At 39.4% G+C, this 23,628-nt stretch overlaps 1 protein-coding gene across 3 annotated transcripts; it reads left to right on the top strand.

Moving 5' to 3' along the window:
- Window positions 1-619: 619 nt before the first annotated feature.
- On the top strand, window positions 620-19,971 carry tpd52 (tumor protein D52). Of its 3 annotated transcripts, XM_042436058.1 has the most exons (7): window positions 620-771; window positions 12,939-13,069; window positions 14,059-14,207; window positions 14,668-14,769; window positions 15,448-15,474; window positions 17,384-17,432; window positions 17,797-19,971. In XM_042436058.1, the coding sequence occupies exons 1-7, from the start codon at window positions 753-755 to the stop codon at window positions 17,917-17,919; spliced, it is 600 nt and encodes a 199-aa protein (XP_042291992.1). In that variant the 5' UTR covers window positions 620-752; the 3' UTR covers window positions 17,920-19,971. The 3 variants fall into 3 exon arrangements, with proteins under 3 accessions (XP_042291992.1, XP_042291993.1, XP_042291995.1); XM_042436059.1 differs by lacking the exon at window positions 15,448-15,474 and having other exon boundaries at window positions 622-771; XM_042436061.1 differs by lacking the exons at window positions 15,448-15,474; window positions 17,384-17,432; window positions 17,797-19,971 and having other exon boundaries at window positions 622-771; window positions 14,668-14,773.
- The last annotated feature ends 3,657 nt before the right edge of the window (window positions 19,972-23,628 follow it).

The raw sequence follows: 23,628 nt of genomic DNA, 5'->3' as shown, positions 1-23,628 counted from the left end.
AATGCTTCAAGGGATACTGTTAATATGTTGGACTGATTACATAGCCACTAATTTCCCTTCAGTCCAGAGATAGGTTACTGCCAACACTCAAGACAGAAATAACAAATAGAGACCATTAAACCAACCAATGATGAAATAAACTGATACATTTTGTAGAGCTATGAAAGCTGCTTTCCATACATTTTCCCCTGTATTCCTGTAACCTGTATTTTTTCTTATCTCTTCCTCTCTTCATTTTGGATTTACATATGACTTCTTCTTTTTTTAACTTTTTCCATTGATATTCTGCACAAGTGCTGCTCCATCTCTTGCTCCAACTTTGGCATGAGAGGCAGCAGGTAATGAACTGATTCTATGTATGATCTCACTGACACTTAAAAATGATTTATTTTTATCTCCCAATTGATCCAACTTGTGAAGGACTTAGTTGGTTTAAATATCACTATTATTCTATATGACTGAAATATGACAGAGATGCCTATTTGTGTTTTACAGTAATAAATAAATAAATAAATAAATAAATACGTGTCGTTGCTATGCAGCTATTCAGTTGTTGATGGTGTAAAAAACTTCTTCCACGTGCTCGCCTCTGTTTACACTTGTACGCGCTGACGTCAGAGCGAACCCCACCCCGCACGGCGGCGAGCTGCCTGGCAACATGAGAGCGAGAACAGGAAGGTCTGCCGCAGCAAAGTGAGCAACCTGCACACTCTGGACATACAATTACCGCAGAAACAACGCTCAGCCGCACAATGGAGGATGCAGAGAAAGGTAACTGACGTGCTGAATTGTTTCACAGTTGGCTGCGTTGTTACCCGAAAACGTTTTCAAACTTTTGTCTCACGTGAAAACTTAGCAAACTAGCTAAGTTGGCGCAGTAACTAAAAAAGCTCTGTCCAGTGAGAACATATGCTACTTGTCAAACTCGTATAAATTGCTCTTTGTGACAGAGATAATTCTGCTGAGGCTTAAATGCTGAGGAAATAAATCTTTCGATGTCAACAATTGAGTGCCAACGTTTATCAAAAAATGACACGGAAGTGGTATATTACATAGAATTTGTGCCAACATTGAAGCAGCTGATGAGCAACTTCAGTAATAAATCAAAAACGAGGAAGTTGTCATGACTACATATGGCATAGACTTGTTTTAAATTTGGTCACGTTCTGTAACTGACAACTCAACCTGCACAAATAGGTTACACCCGTCTGACAGCTCATTACATGTTCTCCAAATTTCCCCCACTGTACCTGTTTTAGTGAAGTCACACTGTCCGCTATTATAATTCCCAGAGCAAGGAGTGCATGCTTTTTGATTGAAAGTAGCACTTCAATCTAATCTGTATCAGACTTCATATGGGATAGTTGTGAGGTTTGTTACTGAGGGTCAAACAGGCCTAAAGGCACACGTGTGGGACTGTCAGGTATTTTAATATAAAGAGAGCAGGTAAAGGAATGAACCAAAGGTATGCCGTGAATGCATTTTATTCTGTCTTTCCTCTCTCATATACCTACCTTGACATTTCACATCCTGCTAGGCAGCCATCTGTTCTACATTTCTTCCTCACTCATCTTCCATGTTTGTGCGCGTGCCTACTGGGACAGCTGCTCCTGAGGCAATTGCATGAGTCTTTCCTGCAATACCAGGTGACATTTGCAACAGATAAAGCGTAGTTGTAAGACTTAATTTAGTTTCTTCGTTTTTTTAAAAAATTATTTCCACATAACAGGGTCTTGTAGTTTTTGTGGAAAGAAATAAGTCATGACAGAGGTTTATTTGTGAAGGTGATGCCAGGTAAACAAGCCGCAGTCTTGACCTAATTTCCCTTCAACAACAAAAAAAAGAAGTCTTCACCCATTGGTTTCAGAAATGTAATTTCCTGAAGTCTGAATTCTGTATTTCCTGTCTTCTTTTTTTTTTTGTATGTGTCAGGTTTGTGACGCTGGTGATGGTGAGGTGGTGTTTATCCATCCCAAAATCTGTCTCTTAGTCACTGTTACTGAGGCTACTTGTCTTGTGACCATGGTTCCTCTTTGGAAGTGTAGATTTCCTGTGTTATGCATAAGTTGTCTTCAATTTTAAAGGGTATTCCTGGCTACACATTTACATTATTTTCCAGTGTATGTGCTGAGGATAAACCAGCAATTCAGCCAGCAAGTATCTTGTCTCTTTATAGCTGTATGGGTTCTGTTAGATGTCTGTAAAGATAATACTGCTGAGTTGTACTACTGATTTTTATTAATTACAACATGACTTTCTTGTGGTTTATAGTAATCACCACCTCACTTGTTGGTGCATCCGTGGAAACAGCAAATTATTTAACAATGACCATCTGCACAATGTAAGAAAATTGTCAAACAAAAGCAAACTTTCCAGCTTCACTAAACTGAGCTTCACTGCAGGGCTGTTAAATATTTAGCTTTCCAATGTCACTGTATCTCTTACAGCGTCATCATAGTACCTGACATGTTTGCTTTTTTTTCTTCCTTTTTTATAACCACACTGTCATGACAACACGCAGTGAAGTTCATTTTTCCTGTCACGCTTTCATGCAAGTATCTGTGGTAGCTGTTTCCTGGCACCATCGTTACCTGCATCTTATTCCTTGTCATGATCACCTGTTGGATTTCAGCCCACTCAGGCACCAGCAGTATAAAGACTAAAAGACACTTGGAGGGGTATTGTTACAGGTTTGGGAAACTTTCTATCCCACTTAGTGTCCAGGTGTTTTTCCACAATCTTTTGTCAGTGTTTGAGTTGACACATTACAAATGACCGGATGAAAAGAGCTAGGCCAGTGTGCATATTGAGTGCTCTGGTGCTTCTCAAAGGAGCTGTCAAGGGACTGGAGTCTGCTCTCTTCATATTGTGTGTATGTGTGTGTGTGTGTGTGTATGTGTGCGTGTGTGTGTATGAATGACCTTTTTGATAGTAAACATCCCTTTCTTTGTGTTTGATTTTCCCTGCAGCTAAATGGAGTTTCTAATAGGGACTATTTTCTATCTCATATCTATAGTTCTTCTTACTTTTAAGCAAGGAATGTTGGTTTGAGTTTGTTTTTGCGGACTAGAATTTGTACACAGTACAATTAATATGATATTTAAAATATCATATTAATTTTCACATTTTTACCCTTTTTGACACTTTCTTAGTCTTTTTTATTCATATAAGCCCAATTAAACGCTCATTTCCAAAATTCTCACTGAGGAATATTGTTCCATGTGGATGTCAGGCTCTTGAACTACATTTTTTTCTAATGTATGTCCTAAAGTACTCCAGAATATCAAAGCAGATGTCTACATATTGACAGGGTGTAAGAGAATTTTGCAGTTTCTTATATTTTCTGCTTCCTGCTTCAGATACTTATGGTTTTGGCTCAAATCAGATGTTCAAAAATGAGATCTTAGTCAGGCTTACCCGAGCCGTCTTGTTTTTCCACTCAGCCATCTAATGAGATTGATCAAGAGCAGTGGCCAACATTTTTTGCCTTATTAGATTTCAATGAGACACAAGTGAATGCTTTCAGCTGTGTGAACAGTCAGGAAGTCTCTCACAGACAAGATCACCCCCAGCCATGTCGAGCTGACCTGTTCAAGTTAGAAATGTGCTTTACTAGAACAAAATCTGTATTTAAAATATGTTTTCACACATTTGTAAGCATTTTAATTCTCATGCTGTGATCAATTTCAGTAAGATTTAGCTAACTAGTCATTTGTCACAATGCTGTTTAGATATGATTAGTAATAATACTGATTTATCATCCAGTCCTTTTTTAAAGTTTGTCTCACCTCACACAAAGTTATTCTGCATTATTTCATGACAATATTTGGTCATTTTCACAGCTGTGAGGTTTTCTGTGCATTGTCAAGTTTTGTTAGAAGTGATGGAAACTGCACAAGCATATTTATGTAAATTAATTGAAACCATCTGGGTTATTGCACCAGAAAGGACAGCAGTGACGTATTATTTATTTAAAGGTTTGTCATGATTTATTATGATGTGTGAAAGTAGTTTATGTCAGAGTAATCATGCCAATTGAAGGTAAAGTGCAACTCAGTTCAGCACCTGTCTCACATCTTTGTGAATTTTCCATTGTAGGTGGTGGTGGGTGTTTGTTTGCCAAAGTCTACCTAGAAAAACATTTCTGTCTGCACACCAGTCGCGGCTGTCAAGTTGCATTGAAAGGAGCTCTTGAAGGGTTAGATGTGAACCATTACTGAAGTAAAAAAAATACTACCCAGAACACTTAGCCTCTCCAAAAAACCTGCAGCTTCCAAACATTGGTGTCAGCAGATTTGCATATTTCCTCTCAAAGATCAAAGGCAAAGCCCCCAGCCTATTTGAAAACTTTGAACTTTGAGGTGATAGTTAGATGACTAAAAGTTGGAAAAAGTAGTATATGATTAAAATATTCCTTATAATTTTAAATTAATATTGTATGTTCTACATTATGGGCTGAATAGTCTAACCCTTTAAAGCTGTTGCACTCTGTACAGCCTTCTAGCTTCACAGCGCTGCATTGAGAGAGTAATGGTAATCATGTATGACAAAGACAAGTTCAGGCAAAGATGTCTTTGCTTATCCGAATATAAATAATAATCCTACTTGTGTTATGTTAACACATTATCTAAAATACGTTAATAGTCTTTGGAGTAAAAAGAGACTCAAATTATGCACTAGTCACTGAATTCTCTTTCTTTCACTCCTTTTTTTTTGTAGAATTTTTCATTAACCTGTGAGATTTGGCCAAGCAGAGCTCTCACCTGTCTGGTAGCTCTGGCATCATACAAATTACCTTCCACCTTGACACTGTAGAGAGAAACTTTGGGCCTCACTGTAATATGGAGCAGAGTGGGTGTAGAAAATTAAACAAATCTCAAGGTTTCATTCGTAATTCACTTTTTAAAAATCAGGCTTAAGTACTGATTCCAGAGAGACTAGATTTTTTCCCCTATTTTCTGCATCCCTTTATTGCTGTCTATATTTTAGGAATATGTCATACGTGCCTGCACCCACTTCTAAATCCAATGGAGCGATGTAGTCTCAGTCATGATGTGACCGTTGGAAGACTGTGCACATTGTGTGGAAGTAACTGTTATCACTAAGAATACAGACTTCTTCTTCAAATCAGTTTCCTTTTATAATTCATACAGCACTAGTTAAACGTTTGGACACACAATGGAGCAATTTCCCAATTTTGTTTTGTATCACACATGTTTGCGCACGTGGAAACTGCTTCCCTCTGTTGCACTGATTGTGGACACCTGGCAGTGTTAACGTGCAAAGAAACATAGCAATGTGCCAGTAAAAGCAGGGCAGAAGAAGACTGCTGGCTTGCAAACATTGATGTAAACTATGCAGGTTTTTTAATATTTTTTAAAGTGGCTGAAATGCATTCAACACATTTTTAGGCCTCAAGGAAACACATGATGGTCTCAAGGAAACACATGATGGTGGAAAATGCTAAATGTAAACCTAACTTTGTTTACAAGAAAACTCCACAGAGGACCTTTTAAGTTTGAAGAATGAGACTGATTTTGTAGGGTTTGTTTTGTCTGAAATACTGCTACGGAGAGCCTAGATTAGATAGAAACACATTTGCGAGATGAATAAGATTCTTAAAGGGGACGCATCATCATGCACATTTCCAGGTCTATGTTTATATTATGCGGCTCTACTGGTATATGTTTGCATGATTTACAGTAAAAAAAAAAAAACTTATCTATCTTGTACTGACCCTTCATGCAGCCCCTCAGTTCAGCCTCTGTCTGAAACAGTCCATTTTAGCCCCTGTCTCTTTAAGACCCCCTCCCAATGAGCCCCCTCTGTTCTGGTTGGCCAGTTTCAAGCTGCCCCTTGGCAGGAAGCATTTTCACATGCGTTCACCTCAAGTTTTGGACCTTTTGACCATGTTTAACATAGCCATCTGACATTATAACAGTATAAAAATAACAGAAAATCACAAAAAGCATGGTATGTCCCATTTAAATTGTAGTGGTAGGATGGAAATATGGCACTCTATATACAATAAGAAAGGTTTGGCTTTTATATCCACCCAGTTTTCCATTTACTGTCCATGTACAGTGTGTTTGTTGCATCTGAGGTGCAGCCACTGTTTTCCCATGATGCACTCATCTCATGGGAACTTTGTGGACGCGTTTGCTGTACCCACAGTCATCCATGTCTCATGATTCTTGTTTTAGGCTAATCATGTGACAGGGTATGCCATGAATCGTAAGGTAATTGATCTCACGCTGTGCTTCATTAACCACTTGAAAATGGCTGTTTGTTCCTGGTTACAGTCTGGGTGGTTGGGTGGGTGCCACTGGTTGTTCATGGTGTTCTTTGTTTATTTATATATATACATATAATTATTTATTTATTTAAAAAATCATATCCAAATACTCACAAAGGGTGGAGTTTTTGACAGGGATGATTTTCAAAGCAAATTTATTACTTTAGAATTTTTATTCCATATATTTAATAATTTATCCAATTCAAGCATACCAGTCATTTTCTTTTTAAATGTCACATGAATCCAGTGTCTCTCATGAATCAGTGGCTCCATTGGTCAGAAGGGCAGCAGAGTGGAAGTAATGTTGAGCTCATTCTGTAGGGAGCTCTGTCCTGTATTATTACAGTAAGATGTGAACATTTAATTTTTCTCTCCATTAATGGTAGCTTTGACACGATCATATTTTGTATCTCTCTGTTTTCTTTCTACCGTTGCAATAAACAGATTTGGACTTTTACAGTGAATATGCAGTAGGATGGAGGCTGATGTGTATGCATGGATCTTTTGAATGCGTCCTTGTGTTAAGGCTCTCAGCTGCAATACCGCCGCACAATGTGAACGCTTCACAGCAAATGAAAAGGAATCAAAAGTACAAACATCTGAGGAGCAAGAGAGAGGGGAGTTGAGCTGGCAAGGATTCATTGTACTCGATGTAGGCCTATTTCAGTGCATGTTGACACTTGATAGTTTGCGATGGGCGACTGTATGTGTGTCACTTCCTGGGCTGACCTTGCTAAATGGTAGCCCAGTGCAATGGAGGCTGACTCTGCAGATCAGGGCACACTGTAGCTGCACCAGTTAGCTGTGCATGTCCCACAGCCTTTCTTCCATTGTGCAGGACTGTCACACATACACTACAGTCAGGCTGGGCAGTACCTTTTATATTTATTATTTATCATCTGGCACTGCCATTATAATGTCACTGCTATTATATTAGGAGAATGTGTAAATAATGTAAATCATACTACATGGTGTTGTCACATGAATTAATACCACAAAGCAGTTACGTAACCAGCTTTCTCCTTTAATAAAATACAGTAATATTTGCCAGCTGAATGTGTGTTTCGGTTTCCATGTGATGTGTGATGGACATCAATTAGACTGTTAAACAGTTTGGGAAAGTATAAATTCAGATGTTATCAGCATGCTGTTAAAACAAAATTCGTAGGTAATGAATTGTTGTCGGAGTGTATAATTAAGTGCAGCTGTGCAGAACATCATCAGTTTTATCAATCTGTATATAAAAAATAATCTTTCATACATTTTGTAGTGCACACAACTGCAGTTGAAAACTCCATTCTCTTCACTTGTTGTGGTATTTGCCCCCCCCCCCCCCAGTGCTTCAATACTTCCAGGGTAGTGTCCTATCAGTCTCTCTTAATGTGAGGTATTTCCGGGACAAGATCACACAAACATGCTCGTCTGGCTCTTAACCACAGAGGAATGGTAGTTGAAGTTGGCTGAAGGGCGCTCACTGTAGTACAGAACGTGGTTTGTTTTAAAATGGATTTAGTGGTGGTAAACATTTCTGTATTGAGCTGCTCTCATTAGCCCACAAGTGTGGATGTTAATGTTGTCATGACTGTAGCTTTTCATTTTCAATAATGGGGGAGTGAAAGCAAGAGTCTTACCATGCAAGTCAGAAAGCAGTTTTTCCAAAGCATGTTATTTCCAGCAGTCAATGTTCAACCACAACAAACTCCTCCATCTTGATTCTGGCATCAAAGTGCTCTGTCCTAAGGTATCAGAAAATAATCTTAAAACTAATTTACATTTGTATTTTAGTCGTGCTTCCTATTAGGAATAGTTAATTTACAGTAATCTTGATTTCATCTGTCAGCAGGCTGCCTTTCCACTTCACTTCACTGCAGAGTGGAGCGTCAGCAGGTGTTCAGATACACTGCGATGCTTACTGTCTATTGACACTCAATCAATTTCTTTGAGTGAAACGTGACATATTTGTGTATACAGTATATCTTCTCTTTGTGCAGCGCGAATTCCTTCCTCATACAAGTATCTCTCCTTTAGTGTGACATGACGATTACCTTCTGAATTTGCTGGAAAAATATCTTACTGAAAGAGTGTGTTTTTCTGTGGTTAAGTGGTTTTACAAGGGTGCTTCATACCTTTGCTCTCGTGTACATGTTCACTTTACCACACAGAGTGTTCTCCGCCCCACATACACACACACAATACCTAGTATAGCCTCTGGCATCCTCTCCCCTCCATTCGAGCTGACTAGCATTACTGCTGCTCCAAGCTGGACTGGCCACCCCAGATTAGCGCTTCGCTGTAATCTGGGACACTGCAGATTATGCTTTTCATTTCCTGCCCCCCCCCCCCTCCCTCCCACGCACATCACGTGACCAGCCCACACAAATGAGACCTCTTTTTTTTTTTTTTTCCTCCTTGGATAACAGAAAGTGAAGGAGGGAGGGAATTGACAGAGAGACCTGAGAGTATTGAAACTGGCGAATAGAGTGTCATGCAATATCACCGCAGTGCTAGCTCTGCTAACAGTGGATAGCGTCGGGAAAACGGTACTGATTACGCAAATGGATGTTTGAAGGATGGATTGAGAATTGACCTTTGGGATTACGGGGAAGAGGAAGAGGGAGGGTGTGTGTGGAGTGTGTGTGTGTGTGTGTGTGCGTGCTGCAACAGCTGCTTGAAGGGACAGGTAACTTATTAACAGCAAGAAAGGTGCCTTGGCCTTCCGCAGAAACAGAAAATGGAAAACCAGCTTCACTGTAGTTTCACTCTGACCTTCTGACCACCTGAAAGCCAATACAAAACCTTCTCCCATCCATACACACACACTTGGACATTGAGCGTGTGTCTGTCACACACACACACCAGAAGAGGCCAGGACGCTGTAAACAAGGAGACACAGAGACGGCCAGCACGCGGCCGAATCACATGCAGACAATCAGCACTTGTCTGGCTTTGCTTAGGTAGTGGTGGTGATAGGAAGGTGGTAGTTGCTCCGGCTAACAACACACAGCGAGCCGTAAACATGGAGCCTCTGGAGGAATACCACTCTCCATTTGACTTTGAGCAAGGAGTCAACACCAGCTACCTCTACCTCTCTCCGGCCTACAGCGACACACCACCCAGCTCGCCAGCTGTCAAAACCAGAGGTAATCTTAGGAGGAAAGGGAGAGGCTGGGTGGAGGGTCTGTGTGTGTGTGTGTGCGTGTGTGTGTGTGTGTGTGTGTGTGTGTGAGTGTGTGCTGGACAGAGAGACAAAACATTGGTTTGGTTCACTGGAGGGGAAGAATTTTGGGGAACACAAACTGGAAGGGGGAGGGAACAAGTGATAATTGGTGGCAGTGGTGTGTGTGATAGCAGCTTTTGCTTTTGCTTTAGCTTCTAGTCATCACTTATATTTCAGAAAACCATACTTACAATGATTATTTTACAGCTATGATCATATTAGGAAAGGAAGGTTTTGGCAATTCTTGCCTATTGAAGTTGTACTGTCTTTCAATTTTTCATTAACAAAATATTGGTGTTATAATTTTAAGTCTTTCCGTTCACAGAAACTCTATTTCAGCCACCTTTGTAGTGAATTTGCTGTTTGATTTTGTTTGTGTTACATCTTGATCTGTTGAATCAAGTCGATATAATGTTAAGTTCACATTTTGGAGGCAGCCAACGTACCACAGTGGCATGTCTGTCTCACAAACAAAGATTGATCCAGTAATCTCACGCGTTTGGGCAACCTGCTCAAACAACTCTGGGATAGCTTAATCTTCTATCTCTATATTTCTGTTTGTCACAAATGCTTTGTTGAATGTGAAGTAACTTTGCCAAGCTGTATGTTTCTTATGGGGTATGGAGGTAGAATATAGAGTACCAGATCAAAGATGTTTCTATATTCTGTATTTATAGACATATAACCAGTTCTGTTATTGCATTGTCACCATTGCTGGTCACATCCTTGTATTTAAACAATAAGATTGCATAATACATGGGACCGAACAAACAGAAAAACAAATCAGCTTCTAGATTGAACAAAGTAATCTATCAACTCCAGTTCAGTGGGCTTAAACAATAGCAGAGACTTTTTTTTTGACTCATTATCACAACAGAGGAGAGTCTGTTAAAAATGTCTCTTTTCAGGCATGCTTCAGCTTTATGGCCTCGCTTTTCTAATGAGTTGTTATGCAGTTGACTGCTACACAGAGTTACAGTAGGTGGTCATGGGGTAGAACATAGTTAGTCTAAGAGGAAATGAGCTAAACTAAAGGGGTAGGACAGTAATGTGGGTGGGTATGTAGTTTAGTGTAGCAAGCCAAACTTCTGCCTACACTCGCATATAAACTTCTCTCTTTCTCTCTCCCTTTGAGTGTTGTTTTTTCTCTCTCCAGCTCTCAGCACCTACTGATGGAAACACACCTCAGAGGCATACAATTGCTTATGCATAGCTCAAACACACACATCTCACATTGCTGCCTGCAGGAATTTATTACAAAATTTTGCTTAGCAGATGAATCAGGCGAGGCGTCGGCCTACGGAACCTGTTCTTCTCACCCAGAGGTGATGGGAGATATTGTGTGTATGACAAAAACTCAGTTCTTGAGCAGTATAATGTACGTTACATAAAACAAGAAAATACTAGGCTGTTGCAGAGGCACCGCCGCTATAAGGGGAAGTGTCAATTACACAATCCTGTCGCTGTAAGCAGGTGTTAGAACTAGTAATGGTGCAACCCAGCGCTCAGTTTATAATACTATGTGATTGGTAGATTGGGAGACATTATTTCATAAGCAACTCTGTAGACAGTTGTGAGGAAATTCCACAGTTGTCTTTGTGGGAGTATATATCACTGCATTCTTGTGAATTTGGTATCTCTGTCTGCACCAAACATCCAACCATCTCGGCTAAAATGTTTTTAAAGTATTGGGAGTAGTGGGGTGTGACATGAAGGAGAGGACGGGTGCCAAATGATTGGAATGAGGTGGGAGGGGAAGATGTGGAGTTTGTTGACTGAGAAAAGATGTTAAAGGGTCGCCGATCATAGGATGGACCTGTTAGTGTGAAAGGTTATTCCTTTTAGACAAATTATATCTTAAATCATCCCTAAACATGAAATAAGAAAATACTGTAAAACAAATGCATACATTAGTTCATACAGGTAAAATAAGGCTCTCTGAAGAGCCTCGTTCTAAGGTAAAGGTCAGCTAAAAATCCTGTCTTTGCTGACCTCCAGTGGTTTAACTTCTCACCTTGTAGCACCCATGTGTACACTTGGGTGTACACATGGGTGTGTCAGTATACTGTGACATCACTGTGTGGGCATGGCTACAGGTGTGAAATGTTAGCATTGCAGCAGGAAATTAGGAGTTGCTCATTTCAAATACAGATTATCATACAGCTTATTATCATTATTATTATTATTATCATCACCAGTGTTATTTAGTGTACAGCTGGTTAGCATGTTAGCTTAGCTTAGCATAAAAAGAAAATGGGGGGAAACGGCTAGCACCTCTAAAACTCACTAATTGATACACTATATCTCATTTGTTTAATCTGTTGAAAAACTGCTGGCTTTTAGTCGTATATTTACCAAACAAATATGAAAGTGGTATCAATATTCTCATCTAACTTGTGTGGGAATGAACATTTTCTAAAATGTTAAACTATCGCTTTAAGGAGACTAATTGAACAAATACCCCAAAGCTCTTTAATCTGACACACCATAATGTTTTCTGTTTATAAATAGCCGAACAAATGCAATTTTTCCATAAACACATTTGCACACCGTAATGTTTTCTGTTTATAAATAGCCAAACAAAGATGTTTCTGCTCATTCTACGGGTAATTAGCCAGTTAAGGAATGCTATTTAGCTTCTTACTCTATTTACAAAGGGCAGTGTAAATACCAGCACCATGACGGTAACAGGTTTAGAATTTTAAAAATATATACAAGACCACTGTTTTGTTGAAATCGACTCTCAGGTTTATTTTGGCCTCTTAATTCACGCTTATTTTTACTCTCAACCCTTGAAATATGAGGAAAGTCCAGATAAAAATAAAAAATGAACTCAGAGACAGTTGTGTCTTCCTCTTCCAGCTCAGCTCCGGCCCAGAACATCCCCAGCCGCCGTTGTCCTTTTGACTGACAGATCCTAACAACCCCTTTGCTCTAGTGTTCTCTCACGCTGTCTGAGTCCAGGATGTCTCCATCCAGGAAGTTCTTTGTATTATTGATGCACTGCTGCTCCTACCGGGCACAGCTCTGTCAGAGGCAGCAACATCAAAGACAAGTGTGTACACACTGTGCACTGTATGTGTGTGGAGAGAAAACACAAGTGTCTATGAGAGAGAGAGATAGAGAGAGAGAGTTTTGTGCAACTGTATGTTCCTGAAAGGCTGCTACAGCCTACCATCAAACAGCATTGTTACATCGTTAATGTTCCTTCATCCATTCACCTACTACCAGCTTCCTTTCTTCTCCTTATCCCCCAGAGGGACAGCGTGACAGCCTGTGCTTGACAACCAACATTAGCCTCCCCTCTCATGCCACCTGTTCGCTGTCACGCTGCAAACACAGGTGCCTACTTGTGAATGTGTCTTTTAAAAAGTAAGAAGCACTGATTTATGGTTTGTTTGTTTGTTTTTAAATTTTACCTCCCAGGTGCACAGCAGCATCCCGATTCAGTTCCAGAGGTGGGAGAAGATGCAGTGACGTCTGTCAGTCCTACTTCCCCTCCTCCCGCTGCCTTGACGGAGGAGGAGCGGCAGGAGCTACAAGAGGAGCTAGTCAAGGTCAGGAGGAATCAGGGATTAAAGAGGTCATGGTACAGGGAGTCAAGATCAGGTGTTGGAACCAATCTGTTGTATTTAAAGATAGCTGTCCTTGCAAATAGTGGGGAAGGTCTTTTCATCTCAAACAAGGCCAGGCTGTGTTCACACAGAGTGCTCGATTCCCATTGCGCTCAACCACTTATGTTGGATTACTGCTTAATTTTCCATTTCTATGACAGCCATTATGTCCCGCAACTCTACCACTTGTGATTGTAACATAAAAACATAAAACCAAGCATCTCTTTCATTGGCTAAATAGTGTGTTTGTTGGGGTCTATATTTAGCTGCAGATTTGCTGTAGTAGTGGGTATTTATGGTAGCAGACGTTTGTGGGATTGACTCATCGTAATGAAGTAATGTGTCACCCAGTGCATCGTTGATTCTCCTTGATGTGTTTTAAATAGTTTTTGGACAACAACTGAGCTCTATGGCACAGAGGAATAAGATCTCTATCAGGCTTTGGATACACAGAAAATGCTTTTTAGTAAGATCGATTTGTTGTTTGTGTTTGCTTTGCTCTTTTCATGGGATTTATTGATAAAAAGAAAATTACACAATATAACCAGAGTAATCCTTTAATTTAGAAAAAAGTGGTTGATGTCATTTGACCCTTTCTAAAAAGTTCAAACTTTCTCAAATTATGGGAGCAGTTCGCTCTTGCAAAAGAGCTGACAGCTGCAGCGCCTGTCATAGAGCGGCCGCGTTCTGAGTGCCTTTCAGCAGCTTCTCTTTACTTAAAGATTACTTAAATAAACATTACTTTTTAATGCGCCTTTACGCTCTGTGTTTGATTTTGCCGCTGTTATTTGGTTTCTAAGTGAATCTAAAACGGATTAAGACGGGACAAGGTTAAGCACAATGTGTGTACAATATAAAACCTCAAATATAACACATTTCCAGCTGTCTATATGTATATATGTGTATGTGTGTGTGTATGTATGTGTGTACAGGTGGAAGATGAGATCCAGACTCTGTCTCAGGTGCTGGCAGCCAAGGAGAGGCAGTTGGCGGACATTAAGAGGAAGCTGGGTATCACACCTCTTAACGAGCTGAAACAGAACATCACCAAAACCTGGCAGGAGGTCACCACCTCCAATGCGTAAGTACTAACCTGCACAGTATGCTGATGTTAGACTTGACACATTTATTATGTTTTGACCTGCATGGAATTCCAAACAGAAACCTCATGACCAGCTGCTTTATTATCCACCATTTTTCCAACATATGCACCATAAATCTTTTTTCCAGTATCTTGGTACCCTGGAAACACAGTTAACTATCAGCACAGTTGAGGGAGAACTTTTTTTCCTCCACCATATGATGAGAAGAAAGATGTCAGTGCTCTTGATAAGCTGCTTGTATGAAACGGTTTGACATGTTTTTACATCACAGGAACGAGCAGCATTTTGATGCTTTCAGGTGTTTTTTTAAATAAAAAAAGACATTGAAGTTTAGTTCTGACCTTGATGCTTCTCTTCAGTCTTTGATCTCTTGTCTCTTTTCATCAGTCTCATACTGTATCCCCTCTTTCTGCTGCCCATCACTTGTCCCTCACTCAGCTATAGGAGGACATCTGAAACTCTGTCTCAGGCAGGGCTGAAGGCCACAACAGCCTTCTCTACTATGGGCTCAGCCATCAGCCGGAAACTTGAGGATGTCAGGTGAGATGTGTAATGTGACTTCACATCAAATATCTTAAAAAGTTATGATGAAACCATATTATTCATTGTTCCACTGCAACGTTTGTGCTCCATCCTCCGCGCTTAACTGATTTGAGTAGAGTAACCTCATGGTTTATTTCCTTGAAATCACCCTACCTCTTCCCAGATACCTCTCTTCCCACTCAAAGTGTTATTTATGTGGGCTGATAGCTTTAGTTCTTTCCTGGGATTTCTACCTGTTAGCCATGCCCAGTGTATCTACAGTATACAAGGAGGTGCTAAGATCTGTCAGTATCAGCCATGTTGGCCATCAGCCACAGATGGGACAAGAAAATTCATGTCTCAACAGACGATTTCCAGCTTTACATGTTGCTTTACAGCTTTTTTATGCACCAATTCAGGGATATAGCGTGATTTTATTGTCTGGGAGTTATTAGACATGGGTACGAACAAGTTAATGTTGCAGCATATGGCCAAAGGCAGGAAGTTGTCTACCAGCAGCTACAGTATGTGTAGCCATAGCTTAACTCATTCTTGTCTGTTTTTTAACCCGCAGCACGATTTCCATCGGTGGCATATTTGGATTTGTGCAGTAATCATTTAATATGCTTCACTATGAGATTAATTAACACACACAACTCAAATCTTGTATCTTACATCCATACTTGGCCTTTGCAGGTTGCAGTCTATTTCTAGTATGTTTGGGTAAGACAGCCAAAAATATCTAACTTCTAACTTAAATTTTTAATTATGTCCAATTTCTCTCCTGTCATTTGTTTCATTTTGCATGAACACTGGTTTTATGTTTTAAATGCATGTTATTCACCAAATTCTACTGACTAAACTGCCACCTAAGTCATAGATGTAGAAATGAAGGGGCAATAGTGTGTGTGTGTGTGTGTAATTGTCCATTCTAATTACTTTACAATATTGCTTTCAAAATGCTGAAGACATCTAAACACGACAATACTAATTATTGTGAATATTTCCTGATTAAACATGGCTTTTAAAAAAAAAACCAACAACAGATTGTTCAATTTAAAATCTATCTCCAGTTGATCCCCCCCGCCCCACCCCCAGATCCTAATCTGCCGTCTTCCCTGTCATCCTTCTTCTCTCTGGATTACTGAGCTGCAAACAAGATTATTAGGCCCCTCAAAGCTGCAGGATGCTGAGAAATGCAGCCTCACGGATGAGCTAGAACACAGGGCTCGTTTGGGGGGGTGGGGGGAGTGGAGAGCAACCTGACAGGGGTCAAAGGGTGTGCGTGTGTGTGTGTATGTGTGTGTGTGTATGTAAATGCTTTGTGGGTGTTTTGTGTGCGTGTGTTTCTGATGACAAGATATTCTCCCATAATACACAGGATTAGTACACACCCACTGTGTTAATACACAATCAATCTTAATGGGATAAAGCAGGATTTATAGGATTTATGCACTTGAGAGAATACTCGCTTATTGAACATACAGTATATAGTAGAATAAATGAGGCTGTGTGCACTCTGCTAGCATATGTGTGCTTGTCTTGTTTCTCTCTTGTTCTTCCTGTGTAAAACTGTCTTTTCTATGCTAATGTAACCACTAACGAGCCCTTTCTTCTCCATAATGCTGTCGGATAGCATACGATCAATACAACACTCGGCTAGTATGCCTGTCATGAGGTAAGGGGTTGACACACAGTGGCAAAACGTGAAAGAGGTAAAGAGTCGTAGTCCTGTATTTTCATGTTATAGATATATTTAAAAAAAAGATATAGCATGAAGTTGGCAAAAGCGTCCACTGCTAACAGCCTCTTTAACAGCTATCAGTGAAGCTGCAGTTTTAATAATATCACATGATCAGACTTCAGTTTCGTCAAGCTGACAGAGGTCTATCAAAAATCTTGTCAAAATTCTTGTGATAAAAGGCATCTTTGAAACCCTGAGGTAGTATCCTTGAGGTGTGAATTTGAAAACAGACACCTTCAGAAAGGACTCCTCTGGTTGGTTTTCTGTAAGTAAGTTTTAACAACACACTATTGTCTCACCGCAGTTTCCAAGCAAGGTTTTAGCTCAATTTCTCCAGACTGTAGTGAGTTGATTAGGTAGAGGTCTGGTTGTGTGAGACACTTGCTCAAAATATAAAAAGTACAATGCATTACTGTGTATTTGTGTAAAAAACCCCCAAACAAACCCCCAAAAAACCCCCAAAAAACATTTGACCTAATATCCAACAAATATATCACAAAAATAAGAGCGCCAATCTGTTTCTTTATTCCTTTTAAACTGTATGAATCAAACACAACACGTTAAAAGAAACACCTTGATTCTCTTGATTATGTTTTCATGAAAATCACCTCTTCAACACCTTTTCAGTAGAACAGAAAGGGAAAGAAATGGGTTCACATTAGAAAATCCCACACTGTTTGTGTCAAGTATCAGATAACGTGACTCCTAAAGACACGATCACAGTGGATGTCCTGCTCCCTTTTTTTTTTTTTTTTCTTTTGAAGGGCTGACTTGTCTGTATGTCCACTTTACCACACTACTGTATTATGAGAACATCAGATAAATTCAGACACTGTAGGTCGGTCTGTGATCTTGTCACTCACTCTTATACATCTTGTCCTTTCACAGGAATGCACCAACTTTCAAGTCATTTGAGGAGAAAGTGGAGACGCTGAAGGTAATGGACTAAAAACGGGACTGCAGGTCACACTGCTGTGATAGTGACAGACGTTCACCAGGAATGTATAGAGGAAATTTCACTAATTTAGTTACACTATATTTGTGTAGTATTGCTTTTCCTTTCTAATGTTGCCCTTTAGCAGCTCAATGAGATATATTGACTTGGTCATGGTGCATTAGCTTGACTCAATTGTAGACATCACCCTTCCAATCAGTCTGTAATATTCTTTTTTTAATTTCATAGCTTGAATATAGCTACAGCTCAGAGACAGTTCGTCAACTCTTTTCAGTGTCAGTAAAAACAGGAATTTAGATTATTTAAATTTAGCTAAATTGTAAAGATGTTTCTTCCTCCATGTCAGACCAAGATGAGTCCATCAACATCCACTACCAACCCCGGCGAGCAGGACAGCGGCATCCCCACCACCGAGTCTTTGCTTGATCAGCCGGAGGAACCGCCCACCCAGGAGGCCCCGATGCACTGAGACCTGCCTAACCCCTCCTGACCCCCTCCTCACTTGACCCCCTAACCCCTGGACCGTCAACACTCGTCCCCTAAACTCTTGTGTGCCAGTCTCCCCCTTTTATTGGAAACAAATGACTTACCCCAGCCTTCCCTGTGATCTAATTGTCTGGTCTTTTTTGTCTGACACGTGCGCTCACTTGTTAACTGGTGTGGAAACTGAAAGCATGGGATGGGTGCAGGCATGTGGTCTCGTGCCGGCCGTTTATTTTTGAGTCGGCTGTGGCTCGCTGTGGGAGAAATCCTCCCTGCTGTATGACTTTCCTTCTCCTCCCGCACTTCTTTTTTTTTTTCTCCTCTGCCTTTGTCTAACCAGCAAAGCTCAGATGCCAAACATACTTCTAGGGGTTTTTTTTTGTTTGTTTATCAAATTAACACACGGTTTTTGTTTGTTTGAGTGTAGAAAATTGCACAAATATAAAAAGATTTACACTTTTTATGTGAACCAGGCAGTTGTTGGCTTATTGCTTCTGCATGGCCCTTATTATATACTGGGTTTATTATTATAAGCATTTGTTTTGTGTGCCTCCATGTTGGGGCTATTCTTGGTTTACTTTGGGTTACAAATCTGATTTCTTCATTATATTAATCTGAAGACACCACACAATCTTAAAGTAGTCTTGACACTGTTTTCACAATATGAATGTATGCATTTTTGTGTGCTGTAGGAAGTCACCTACTCCAAAACTGGCATTTCAAAAACACCTGAGAATAAAATCCATCCCCTTTTTCCCCCCACTGTTAAGAGCCTGGCAAAATCCGATGTCCACGCCACGATAGTTACAGGAAAACAGCCGAGATCAGCAGAACAGAGACAGAGCAAACACACAGTCGAGGCTCGGCCTTGACCCTGTGTGAGAGTGAAATAAATGTGTCTCTTTCAGAGCCAGAGTCAATATTTGAACACTTGTCCATTGTTTCTGCGAGGGAGGTAACACCTAGCCTCCTTGTGCTCTGTAATACAGAAAAAAAAACAAGGCAAGGCCAAAGAATATACTGCTTGGTGTTACTTTGTACACTGACACAGGATAATGTAATGGTGCAATTTTCCTCTTAAATTTTGGCTTTGACAATTTTCTGGCAATGTGTTCAGACACAAAACAATCAAAATCTGCTTGTTTTTATACAGCCTTGATAAAGTGAATCCAAATTTGGAGATTTTTAATTTTTCAGATAAACCGAATGATGAACTGTTCCTTTTATGGGGTTAGAAAGTTCCTCTGCTTATTTAGCAAAATAAACTGATAAAATCTTACTGTTAGAAAGTGGAAATTAATGTTGTGGATACAGAGTTTTCACAGGGTGACGCAATGTCAAATGTATGAATCATCACAGAATAATTTTCTTTACTTGACAATCTCATGCTGCATTAGGCTTCATATTATTAAACTACTGAACATTTACTCTCATCAGACACTTTTCTAGTACATAGTTATGCATGACACAGGAGTTTTACAATCAATGGAGGTTAAATAAAACTTGAAGGGCGCTCAGAACCAATCTGAACACACAAAAGGTTTTCTGTTGGTACACAAATGGAAGATGCAGGGATTCAACATATTTCTGACATTCATAGTACAAGACTTCCCCTGCTGTTGGACGACTGGCAAAACATGACACAGTCTTAACCATCATTGATACAATTTGCCACACTGGCTGAAGATCAGAACACCATGTAAGAAGACAGGTCCAGTTAGGGATATCTGGTGTTAAGATCTTGTATTTACCAACCGTAACACAACGGCGTTTGCTATTTTGAGTCAGCCATGACAAGTAATGATTTTCTCACAGTAATACAGTATCCTATGTCCTCATGTAACATTGCTTTCCAGCCATGACCTAGATCACCGAGAGGATTCATTACAGCCTTTCTTTATCTCAGACATGAGGATTTAATCTGTAATTAGCCATACATATCACACACACACACACATACACATATGATTTGTTTGGTTCTTAATTGGAGCAGTGGAGTGGAGAAATGTACTCTAATTAAAAATTACCTCTGAAGTAACCTGACTCAGTGCTAACTGTCTTAATGTAGAAGTGAGGGGGTGGAAACGGCTGCAAGATTTTCACTGTATCTAGTTCACATTTGGCTGACACAACATAAGGTAACAACTGTGATGATATGTGGTTACAACTGGAACTGATGGAGGAAAAAAAAAAAGCAAGCTGCAGTTCCTCGTTTGAACACAAGAGGGCAGCCAAGCACAGAAGCTACACATGATGGCTTTATTTTTCTCAATATCCATACCAGGTCATACATAATATTTCCTGGTGCCAGGACTGACTGCTATTCCTGATCTGACTCATACTTATGAGCTGGTGCCTAATTAATAGATCTCTATAGAAGCCCAGTTCCAGCAGGATACTGAGGAGCTTAGAGTCCAAAACTCAACATTAGAGTGAAAAGCCTACAAGGAAATGTCAAAATCTTGTTTAAAGTGGTGACAAAAGCAAATATCCAAATTTAGACTTTACTGTAGTAATCAGTCTTTCACTGATGAGGGAAAAATAAGTATTTCTAGTCCAAATTCCTGGTAATCCTATTGGTAATTCATGCAATTTAATGTTCATGTATTAAAACAATTCCATTGTGAGTATAATTGTTAATGAAGATTTGTACTTTTTATACTATATTTGAACACTACCACTGTTGGTTAGACATAAATTACATAATCGTTTATGGTAGGGAAGATGTTATTGGTAGGTCTGCTTTCATTTTTTTTAATAAGGTAATTAAGGAGAGATTTTAAAATGCCACATTGGCTTAACTGACTCATTATTCTGAGTGAGGGAAAGTCACAGAGCTGGTGGCTATAGAGTAGATCCAAAACATTCGGACACATTATAATATAAAAGCAGAGCGTCCTGTTTAAAGTGGTAACAAAACTGGATGTTAAAATTAAGAGTTGACTCTAATAACGAGGCTCATGATTGAAAGACAAAAGTCTGTGTTTGTAGAAAAAGGTGTCTCATGTTTACAGATGAGGATGGAAAGTAATAAATCAAAAGTAGTCTCATTAATATAATGTAAATTAATCTTGAACCTTGACCTTTTGTACAACCACAAATGGTTGTGCAAAAGCAACAAATGTTCAACAAATAGTAATTGTGCACAAATGTTCAACCACATTTGTGCACAATTACATTTAGTCAGACACAAATGACATCATTATTAGAAAACAGGGATGATGCTTCATTCATATTTGTTTTGAACCTTTTTTGTCGAGCACCTCTGAGTTGGAGAGGGGCAATGAAAAATACACTTTCTATTTACAAGTAGAAGTCCTGCATTCAAAATCAGTATAAAGTTCTTAAAGCATTAAAATTAAATACTCATCATGCAGCAAAATGACCTCTATGTGTTATATTACATATTATATAATTGTATTATTGTTACTGAAGCATGATTATAAACATATTTTGCATGTAAATTCTGACCCTGAAGTAACCAGTAACTATCATTGTGAAGTAAATGTAGTGGAGTAAAAAGTTGAATATTTTCCTCAGAAATGTACTGAAGTATAAAGTAGCAGAAAACTGAAATACTCTAGTAAAGTACTAGTAACTCATAATTATAGTTGTGTATAGTAGTTGAGCAAATGCACTTAGTAATTTAGTCAAGATGCTACATTGAACTTTTCAGTGAACCTATGTAACTATCTCATTGTCATAAAAAGAGTTACTTTAGTACTTTTGAGTATATGTCTTAACACTAAATGTTAATGGGGCAGTGAATTATTCTTTGAGTGGAGCACAGAAAAGACACAGTGACATCAGCTAACAAACAGCTGCCAAAAAATCTTTATTCAGTTAAAACCAGATGCCTCCAGATTCTTCTAGTCACACACAGATTACTCTGGAAAAAGGTCTAAACTGTACACCGAGTCAAACGACAACAGCACCAGAACGCAAGTGTCAGTAAACACCATTTACAACAAGAACCATGGCAGTTTCTACACTAGGAGACCAGATAAGAAAAGAAAAAAAACAAAAAAACAAACAAACAAAAAACTGCAGTACAGGAGTTAACAGTCAGAGTGCATCGATTCTTCTACTTTGAGAAAAATCATCATATATTCATAGAATTCATTTGATTACATTGTGGAAAAGAATATAACAAAACATCATTGGAGTATACCATTTGTGATAGAACGGATACATAATGCGAGTGCTTTGTGTAGTGTGTTTTAGCAATAAAGAATCCCATATATAGACTCAGTGTCTGACACTGATAACTGTTTATGTGTGTAATATGATAAAGCAGGCCTTGATTTAAATGTGCAGAGAGAGAACATTCAGTTTAAACATGGCTTAGTGTGTGTTTGTGTGTGGGAGATCAGAAGGCAAAAAAAAAAACCCTCTGAAATTGTCCCAAATGACTTCCCATCCCTCCGGACAGTGAGAGTGTACACATACACACACACACTTTGAGGTACAGTTTTAAGGAATAGTTTGATGTTTAAGGGAAACATGCTTATTTGCTTTCTTGCCAAGAGTTAGGCTAGATGAGAGGTTCCACCCTGACACATAACCCCCATAAAAAAGGTTTTACAGTTTGGTTTTTGTACATATTAAACAAACAAGATATATCATGTTAATAGTGAGCTTTAGATGTTCTGGTAGGTGTATCAATCTTCTAAACCAGGGGTCAGCAAACACTTCAAGTACTGTTGTTGACACAAACCTGCTCTGATCAGATAGGACAAATTAAGTTATGCACCTGTATTAATGTATAAGAGGTTATAAGCTTATATTTATTGGGATTTAGATGAGCCTTGTGTTTACATTGTCATTTACTGTAGAATTATAAAGAGTCATGTAAAAGATTTGATGCAATCTATAAAAGGGAAAACTTCATTTGGGCCCAAATATTTTTGTTGGAGGGCCGTATTTGGCCCACGGGCCGCTATTTGCCTACCACTGTTCTAAACTAACTCTCAGCTAGAAAGCAAAAATAAGTGTATTCCCAAGACGCTCAAACCATTTCTTCAAAGTTCAAACTTTTTGCAAAGAGCCGGGAGTCATTTGTGACTTCCTCTAAAATATCAGTCCCCTACGTCCTCTTCTTCTGCCCCCTCTAACGGCTGAGACCATGACCCTGATCAAAAACAGGCTTTGTGAGACATTTCTGTTGTCGTGCAAACAGGCAGAATCTCTTAGTTTTCTAATCTCAAAGCTGGATCCTGATCCTCCTGTTGCTACTACAGCGATCTTTCTTGAGTTTTCACATGTGAAAAGGCTATATCGCTTCTATAAAACCGATCCACACTCTGCTTCTCACCCCCCCTCACCCTTCTTTCTCCTCTTCTTTAAACCTCCTGCGCCCTCACTGTGAAAGGAAAAGCTACTGATTTCATGGACGGCAACGATTCTTATCAACTGAGGTCACAGATGGAGCCTGCGAATGTGTGCTCTTTCTCATCACCCTCATCTATTATTCACACGTACGTACACATAAACAGCTCCCTGCGCTCCAACAAAAAGCCAAACATCCTCTGCGAGCTCGACTCAGCGATGCCAACACACCTCAACCTGCCACTCAAAAAACAGTTGGCTCTTTCCTTCACAGCAACATCAACACAATCTCATGTAAAATGTCAGGTGACCTCTGGTTTAGCATCATAAACATGCTGTATCTCTTTACTTTGGGCTCCTTATGTTT

This window comes from Thunnus maccoyii, chromosome 15 (genome assembly GCF_910596095.1).
Source record: "Thunnus maccoyii chromosome 15, fThuMac1.1, whole genome shotgun sequence".
NCBI classification, from domain to species: domain Eukaryota; kingdom Metazoa; phylum Chordata; class Actinopteri; order Scombriformes; family Scombridae; genus Thunnus; species Thunnus maccoyii.
The sequence above is the reverse complement of the archived record's forward strand: the minus strand, read 5'-3'. Positions and strand labels throughout refer to the sequence as shown.